Raw genomic sequence first — 8,590 nt, forward strand, 5'->3', positions numbered from 1 at the left:
CACAGCAATCCATTACCAATGTAAAGCGATTGACTACATTTCCCTTCCAGCACCGCAACCAGGAAGTAGCTTGTGTGACAGTGAGACGCACCAATTTCAAACATTTACTGGAATATAGTCACGGATACTATCGAGTCGACAGCGTTAAACATCAGACTGCAAATAAGGTTTTATCAGCGTGACCAACGTAACAGTTATCAAGCAAACAAATCGCGCACGTACACATCGGCAGCACAGCAGTAGCTCAACAGACAAACAAACTTAAACAGCAGCTTACCGGTGGCGCATCTCTCCTGACGAGACAACATGTCGGAACTAGTACTCGGTCCCGTTTATAGCCCGTGCTCATTCATTTCTGGATTCTAACACATCGTCTTTTTTCTCTTTTGGGATTTTACTGGTCCATGTTTCAACTCTTGACTGGCCCGTAGGCCTACTTCAATCAGGTAAATCCCTCCTAGAGTAGCGCCGCCTGCTCTTATGGAGACGTACGTTTCTCAGCCGCCACATGAAGTAAACAAACACAGCTGCGTTAATTTCGTTAATTTTTTTAAAGAGTTAAATATTAAAAAATTAACGCAAAAATTAACGCGTTAATTTTGACAGCCCTAATATATATATAATAAAATGGCAAGCCCCACTCAAAAGGAGGAGAATATTCCAGCTGTGTGATGTTGTAATTGTTTCCTTCACCAGAACTACTTCTGCAGTAGTTCCACTATTTCCCATTTTTCACACCTCTGGGCCACATCTAGAGATGTGGATCCAGAAGCGTCCATCAGAGTCCTGTCTGCTCCATTCAGCAGCAGAGCCTTTACAATAGGCATACAGCCATGCTGGGCAGCCAGGTGTAAAGGTGCCACCTTTCCTGAGTTTACTGCATTGACATCTGCATGATGTGATATCAAGTGGAGGACACTTGGTAAACTGGCACTTGTACAAGCTACATGCAGTGGCGTCCATCCTTCGCTGTCCTCCGACACATTTGGGTCGGCTTTGGCTGCCAGGAGCTTTGCCACCACTTCCGGCTCACCCTGGTGGCAGGCAAGGTGGAGCGGGCTCCATCCATTCCCACCTCCAGCGTTCACACAACCACCCTGACTCTCCAGCTGGACCAGCGTGGCTCCATGTCCCCTTAAGGCAGCCAGGTGCATGGGTGTCCAGCCTTGGAGGGTCTTGGAGTCTGGGCAGGCCCCGTTTGACAACAGCTGTCTGCATATGCCTGTATGGCCTCTCAGAGCAGCCAGGTGAAGTGGAGTGTATCCTATGCTGTCTGCACTGTTAATATTCACCCCACTCTTCACCAACTGTCTGACTATTCTGTTATGGCCTTCCTCAGCTGATAGGTGAAGAGCAGTGGAGAGAGAGCAGTCAGCAGCGTTGGGATCTGCTCCCTTGGAGAGGAGGAGCTTGGCAATATTCAGATGCCCGTAGGCGGAGGCTAGGTGGAGCGGCGTCCTCCCTTGTGCCTCCCGTTCTCCGATTGCTTCCTCTGACAGCCGTGAAAGCAGCAGGCGCACCACTGTTTCATGGCCATTTTGGCAGGCCAGGTGGAGGGCCATCCAACCGGCTTTTTCCCGGGCATCCGCCACTGCTCCTTTGTCCAACAGAAGTCGGACAGTCCTGTCATCGCCGTTCTGAGCAGCAAAATGGAGCGCTGTCCACTGGTCCTCATCTCCCTGGGCAGCAGCTGCACCATGTTCCAGCAACAATGAGATGATGTCATAAAGCCTGTAGAAAAAAAGTTTCATTCATACTATAGGGTACATTATTACTGACTCTTGTCAGCACTGTGAGGTTGCCAGGCAAACAGCAGAGACTTCTACTTTCCACTAAACTTAGCTAACCATCTTCTGGGTCTAGCCTACAATCATGAGAGTGGTATCAATCTTGTCATCCAACTCTTGGCAAGTAAGCAAACAAGCCAAAATGTCGATCTTTTCCTTTTAACTTTGAATAGAGGAGTAAAAGGTATTTGGTTAACCTGCAGACATTTTCAAAATACCCAGTTGCAAGAGCAAATTTCTTTTCCTTGTGTCACTTTAAAAATATATATATATTTCTTTATACAGACCTGTGTAGAACAGCAATAATAAGAGGAGTGTAACCTCTGGCAGTCATACAGTTGACTTCAGCACCCAGTCTCAGGACGTGCTCGACACTCTCTACATCCCCGCTGGCTACCGTGTAGTGGAGGAGGCTCTTCTCGCCTGAAAACTGTGTGTAAACATGATCTCTTTTCACAGACTTTCTGAAACTACTGAAGTCCTTTTTGCACAGCAGAGCGAGAATGCTGTCCTTGTCATGATGGTCATCTGTGAATTTGAAGCAGGGGCAGTATATGAGAAAAAGACCTGCAGAAATGGTGATAATAGCATTTTTATGAATTTGCCGTATTAAAGTTGGGTATGCTCATTATATTGTGTACAGCATTGTCCTTGCCTACATGATGGCAGAGGGTGAAGCTTTCGGAATGCTGTTGACTCGGCGCTTAGTCAATAGCTTGTGCATTAGTATTTGAACATGGGTGTATAGAGATTTACATTAATGGAGGGTGGCCAGGGCTCGACAGTAACGGTTGCCCAGTTGCCCTTGTTTCGTGGCCTCTTGTTGCCCCCTTTGGCAACCACCTGTTCAATATTTAATGGCACAACAGTCTACCGCTAAAGCTATGAGCTAAAAGACACAAACTAGCACTGGTCACTGCTTTTGTCGGCAAAACAACACAGACGTGAATAAAGGTTGCGTTTACTTAAAGCTGGTAAACCTTGTGTTATTGTAAAATACTCTTTTCTCATCTGTTTTTGTCGTTTAACAGTAGTTTACTGGTAAAAGAAGTAATTATTGTTAAAAGTTATTGTTTACAGTTAAGTTATTATTTTTAAATAATTTAAATTTCCCCCTTTTTTGTGCTAATCCGAAAATTGATCCGATCCGTGAGTTCTGTGATGCGTTGCACCCCTATTTGAGAAGGATGGGAAATTATATTGCAAGCCATTCTATCATTGTTTCATTATTAAATTGTGTGGTAAAGTTACATAAGAAATGAATTGTTCCAAATATAGACGGTTTAAAACATGGCAACCTTATTGTCAATTTCGGCAACCAACAGCTGATGCCTGGTTGCCACCCTGTCAACCACTTTAAAAAGTTAGCGTTGAGCCCTGGTGGCAATGAAAGGATCAATAAAAAGTATTGTGAATTATCAATTCAATAATCTAGTCAAGTTTTTAGAGGAAAAGGATCAAAGAGGTTGTGTGAATGTTCCTTTTATTCTCCCTTGCACTAATAGTTGACTTTGCTTTTCCCTACTAAAGGTAATATTAAGAATGGAACAGCACTGTAAATATCATTTATTAAATGTCAGCCCTCCAGGCTTGTACTGCATTGAACATGATTTTCCACGTGTTTACCTGAGGGAAGGTCAGGCATCTCAGGCAAAGCAATCTAAAATGGAAAAGAGAGAACGGAAATAGTACGGAAGTTATTTGCTGTGACATCAATCATCAGGGGGTTAATAAGCACTGTGTCTGAGCATGGCTGTTTCAGGGCTCGACACAAACTTTTTTTTCCCAAGGAACACGTGTGCTCCTAAGTTGAAAAATTTAGAAGCACAAAGAATTGAAAATGTATCAAATAGTGTTTAATACATGTTGACATTTACAAGCATAGTGATTTCAGTTATTTGAATAGAAAAAGTATACTAGGTTTTTGATCATTTCTGCTTCAAACTTTATTTATTTAATAATTATGTAATTATTTATACTTTAACCCTTGTGTTGTCTTCCCGTCAACCTTGAAAAAAACACTTTTTTACGACGTTTTTGCTTTTTCCAACGTTTTAAATTTTAAAATTTTTCTTCTACACATTTTCAGCACTTATTTCTACGTCCCATATTTTCTGATATAAAACAAAAATTGGAAACGGGTCAATGTGACCCAAAGTCAACACAACTGTATATGGTGCATAGAGGATACATCCTAATAACTTTGGTGATCCCCTGACCTCAGATGATACTCATCTAGCGCAAAACGAATGACATTCTAGCAAATGTTTGAATGCTGGCACGCCAAACTAAGATAGTCCACATGATAAACGTTATACCTTCCTGTGAAATGTGAAAACAAAGTGGCAAAGTTTGTAGTGACAAACCTACAGAAAATTATCCCCTGTATCTGCAGTTCCTCTCGGCTTTACAGATCTTTGTGAGTTTCAGCTCATTGTTTTGCTGCTCGGCTTTACTGTTTGGGTTCACTCTCATAGTGTTGTTCTAAGCTCCAAAAGCCAACTGTGCACTACCTGCTCAGCACCGAACAGCGGACAGAACCAGTTAGCAACTAGCTGGTGTATCAAATCAAAAGTTGATATATCAATGTTGTGTTCACAACTGCCACCAAGTGGCCAACAAATCAGTTATTGCAGGTTTAAAGTGACACTACCTAATTACATCCTCACAGAGCCTCTATACTGTTTTTGTTGTGTAAACTTCATTACCTTTTGCCACACTCTTCCTTATAATATATTTGACCTAAGCTGCTCATTATGCCAAAGGTGGAGTAGATATAGCAGATACTGCAGTTCCATTCAAGCAGAGTATTGAGGAGAACTAACTTTATGCATCGGGTGAACCAGCCAAGGATGTTCTAATTCCTGTCCCTCTTCCCCGTTTTTGTGACATTGGATTGGTCCTGGGAACTTCAGGACTTTACTCAGAGCTTCCGTTTTCCTCACGGTGTCTGCAAACAGAACAGCAGTCAAGGAAAGGACTGTTAAAATAAATTTCCCTAATCACAAAAAAATTTATTTCTAGATCCTCTCACAATTGCATCACTCCAGAGAATGCATGCATGAATTAGGCTACAGGTCAATCCGTTCATACATACGGTAACAACAGGGAGTTTTTGTGAAAATCACAAATTGGAATAGCTGCTGTTATGAATAAACATGAAATTTGTTTGTATTTCATTAACACAACTTCTCAAGCCACATGGTTGCTTTGTTTACTACATTTTGTTTGGAAGAATGTGGACCAAAAGAGGGACAAGTGCCAAATGCCTTTTATCGCAGCAGATTAAAACACTGATGTTTCAACATGATGGGAAAATGTCTGTCTTAATCATTTGGCACTTGTCCATCCTTTAGTGTGTGAGAGTCTGTTTGGTGCACATTAACATTAACAGTATTTGATTGCATTTTCTATGTTTTATCTTGACAATCTCATTAAGGGAAAACAAATTGGCTTAATTTTACAGTCAAAAATATTTAACATAACATTAAAATGACATCAATGAATGAGACACATTTGACAAATTACTTATCTTTCTATGAATGCAGACAATATTGTGTGTGCTGTGATCCTTTAACAGATGTATTTAGTTTCATCTATAGGGCAGACTGGCGATAAACCAATAAGCCTTGAAAATGCTGGTATGTCATTATCCTCGAGCTTCAGGAATTTTAAATTTTACTCAAATAGGTGTCTTGTGTACACGTTTGCAAAATGTTATGTAATCATGATCCATCTCTGTTACGTTACTTGGATCTCATTATATAACAGATAATAGTGTTCTTTTTCATCGCAATGAATTTGGGAAATCAGCTTTTTCTGTTAAAGCACTAGCTCCATGAATGACAAAGAGCTGCAGTTCTTTTGAGAGCTTAAAATCTAAATTAGAAAGTTGGCTGAAAACAATTAAAAAACAATTTTGTTTCTTTTTGACTTCTGCACCTGAGAACTGTGGCCTCTTCCTGTGATCCTGGTCCCAGCACTGCCTCATGATGTCGATCATCTGATCACACTCACGTGGCTTCTGTTCGGGTATCATCTCCACACAGGGTCTCTTACCATGTGACACCTGTAAGAGCACTGTGGTCATACTGCACCCTGGGCCCACAAAACAGATGTCAGATGCAAGGTTCAATGTAGATCAACACAATGACACAGTATAACATTAATTCAACATACCACACCGTTAGTTATGTGAAGATCAGAGTTTCAGGCTATTTTTTTTTTTTGCACTTTTGCACACACAAAAAAAATGATATAGCATGTTAACTAGTGAGCTTTAGCTGTGCTGCTTGGTCTATTATGGCCCCGTTTTGACCTGGTATCAAAATCTGATCTGAGTGATCCGATCTCAAGTAGACAGCTCTAAAGTATTAGCATTGAGGACATTTTGAGATCCGATCACCCAGACCACATTCAGAGGTGGTGTAGGCTACAAATGGCCACATTACAGAGCCAGGCTAGCTGTTTCCCCAATCCATGACTTCATGAGTAGCATAACTAATTTATTAACGTTTAACAGTATGCGTATGCCTATCGTTGAAACCTCTGCATCTATATACCTTTTTAGCATGTTATTTCAATGCAATATTGAATATCCATTGCTAGACATTACCACATTTGTGCTATGCACTGTATTTTTACATTTTGGAGAGCAAAGACTGGTTTCATTTTATCCAGTTACCTTTGCAAACACCGGATTTGTTATGAAGATGGGATGCATTTTAAATGAATTCATCCCTACCTGCATATGGTTTCTGCTGAGACAGAATCTCCCACATCACTATTCCAAAGCTGTATGTCAAATCAGAAAGAGGCACATCAGTCTTAACTTCCTCACTTTTGCATATCCTGCATTAAGTGAACGTTATGGCAGTCCCTCTTTAAATAAAAATAGCTCTATAAAAAACACAAAGCTTTTTAAGAAAACAAAACCAATGAATATAAAATGGTAAGAGAGAGGAAGTCAGACATGAGTAAAACACATAAGTCCCAGTAACTTGGGATAGATTACAAATATATAGAGTGCAAGGTTACACTGTGTAAATTGTACATTGAATCAGGGGGGAGGGAAAGCAGTGACTCTGATTTTTTTAATTTTGAAAATGCCCTTGGCAAGTCACCTGTACACATCAAAGGTAGTTCCTGGAGGATCGGGGCACTGACTGAACGTCTCTGGAGGAATGTAACTTATGTTCCCTCTCACTGTCAGATGCTCCACGAACAATTTATTGTTCATGCCCTCTTCCCAGTGGATTAAACCAAAATCTGAAATCTTAGTAGAAAAACAAGAATTCCGTAGTAGTACAGAATGAGCATACATTGCTCTGCAGAGCTCAGAAATGTCAAGAGATCACTGTAATCCTATCTAATCATGTTGTTGTCACTAAGTTTCACTGACCTTGACATGGAGACAATCGTCTAGTAGGATGTTGGATGTTTTGAGGTTAAGATGGAGTAGTGGAGGTGTCATGCTGTGAAGGAAATCCATTCCCATAGAGGCCTCATGAATCATCTGGAACTTCTTTGGCAACATCAAAGTGTGACTGGCTAGGAGATTGTTCAGCGAGCCATTACTCATGTGCTCCATCACCACAGCAGACACCTCACTGCACAGTCCGTAGATGGACACAATGTACTTGAATTTCACTTTGGCTATGTTGGACGCCTCGTCTATTGTTCTCCTGTGATGGACATTTTTTTTTATGTTTTATGTTATTATGGTTAGTTGCTTTGGGGATTAAATATGTATTTTGAACTTTGACCACAGGAAACATTCCTCTCTGTGTCAAACATTGTAGAGGTGCAAAGACTAATGAAACCACAAGATCTTTGGAATGTGCAGTATTAATTTAAAGTACACAACTGCCAATATGCTAAGGAATTGCTGTAAATTCAGACAGTTGCTTGTACCTGACAGCAAGATGAGGACAATTTGTGCTAGTTTTCAAAATTTAAATCCCACCTGTAAATGTTGTTTGCACATAACGTTGTGTGAAAGCTCTTCAAGGCACATTTTTCCTGCTGGCGCTTAAGCCTGACCTGGTACACCTGACCAAATCTGCATTCTGCCAACTTAATCCAGTCAGCCTCAAAATCATCCTTCTTGAAGTTCCTGAATTGCCCAGGGGATCCGTCAAGGCAATCCATGAACACAGATCCTCTGTGACACACTCGCGGTCTAATCCTACACATGAACAGGGTTTATCCTCTTGTCTCCCGTGGGGAAAGAAAAAGTCGTAGAACATAGATACACATTAATATCAGTGGCAGCTGACTGTGTGTAAGGTATGTGGAGTCACATAGATACTAGACTACACTGTTCATTTGTGGGAGGAGCTGAGGCACATAACTTGTTTGCACTACAATGTTGCAAAGCCGGTTTTTCGCTGGCAGCACATGCCTGACTGCACTCATCATCCATTTAAAAGGAAAACTAAGAGATTCCTAAGAAATATTTAGATTCAGAACCAACAGATCAACAGGTAGGACAGTTTATATAATATATATAGTCACATTGTAATTTGGGTCTAATATATATATATATATATATATATATATATATATATATATATATATATATATATATATATATATATTTAAAACACACACACACACACACACACACACACACACACACACACACACACACACACACACACACACACACACACACACACACAGTAAATGAACTGCCTAATGAACCATCCACTTCTATCAAACTGCACTTTAACAAGGCACTTAGCCCCCAGCAGCTCAGTTTTGCGCAGTTTGAGAATATGTCAATTCTCCTGTGTGTGTGT

At 40.7% G+C, this 8,590-nt stretch overlaps 1 protein-coding gene across 2 annotated transcripts; it reads right to left on the minus strand.

The window, feature by feature from the left end:
• Positions 1 to 573: 573 nt before the first annotated feature.
• ankk1 (ankyrin repeat and kinase domain containing 1) lies at positions 574 to 8,069 on the minus strand. 2 transcript variants are annotated; one of them, XM_039821730.1, is made up of 9 exons: positions 7,753 to 8,069; positions 7,189 to 7,471; positions 6,911 to 7,062; positions 6,532 to 6,581; positions 5,730 to 5,885; positions 4,613 to 4,737; positions 3,414 to 3,447; positions 2,075 to 2,315; positions 574 to 1,731 (listed from the first exon to the last, which is right to left on the minus strand). In XM_039821730.1, exons 1-9 carry the CDS (start codon positions 7,980 to 7,982, stop codon positions 699 to 701), a joined length of 2,304 nt encoding a protein of 767 aa, XP_039677664.1. In that variant the 5' UTR covers positions 7,983 to 8,069; the 3' UTR covers positions 574 to 698. The 2 variants fall into 2 exon arrangements, with proteins under 2 accessions (XP_039677664.1, XP_039677670.1); XM_039821736.1 differs by having other exon boundaries at positions 7,189 to 7,337; positions 7,753 to 7,807.
• Positions 8,070 to 8,590: the final 521 nt, after the last annotated feature.

The sequence above is a fragment of the Perca fluviatilis genome, chromosome 2, assembly GCF_010015445.1.
Source record: "Perca fluviatilis chromosome 2, GENO_Pfluv_1.0, whole genome shotgun sequence".
NCBI classification, from domain to species: Eukaryota; Metazoa; Chordata; class Actinopteri; order Perciformes; family Percidae; genus Perca; species Perca fluviatilis.

Bases quoted from the DNA above. Each gene is read 5' to 3' on its own strand.
- ankk1 (XM_039821730.1), bottom strand. From the start codon at position 7,982: ATGTGTAGGATTAGACCGCGAGTGTGTCACAGAGGATCTGTGTTCATG. The intron at 5,886-6,531 runs GTAGGGATGAAT...TTGTGGGCCCAG, and splicing joins TCAGCAGAAACCATATGCAG to GGTGCAGTATGACCACAGTG. The intron at 4,738-5,729 runs GTGCAGAAGTCA...TTCTGTTTGCAG, and splicing joins GAAGAGGCCACAGTTCTCAG to ACACCGTGAGGAAAACGGAA.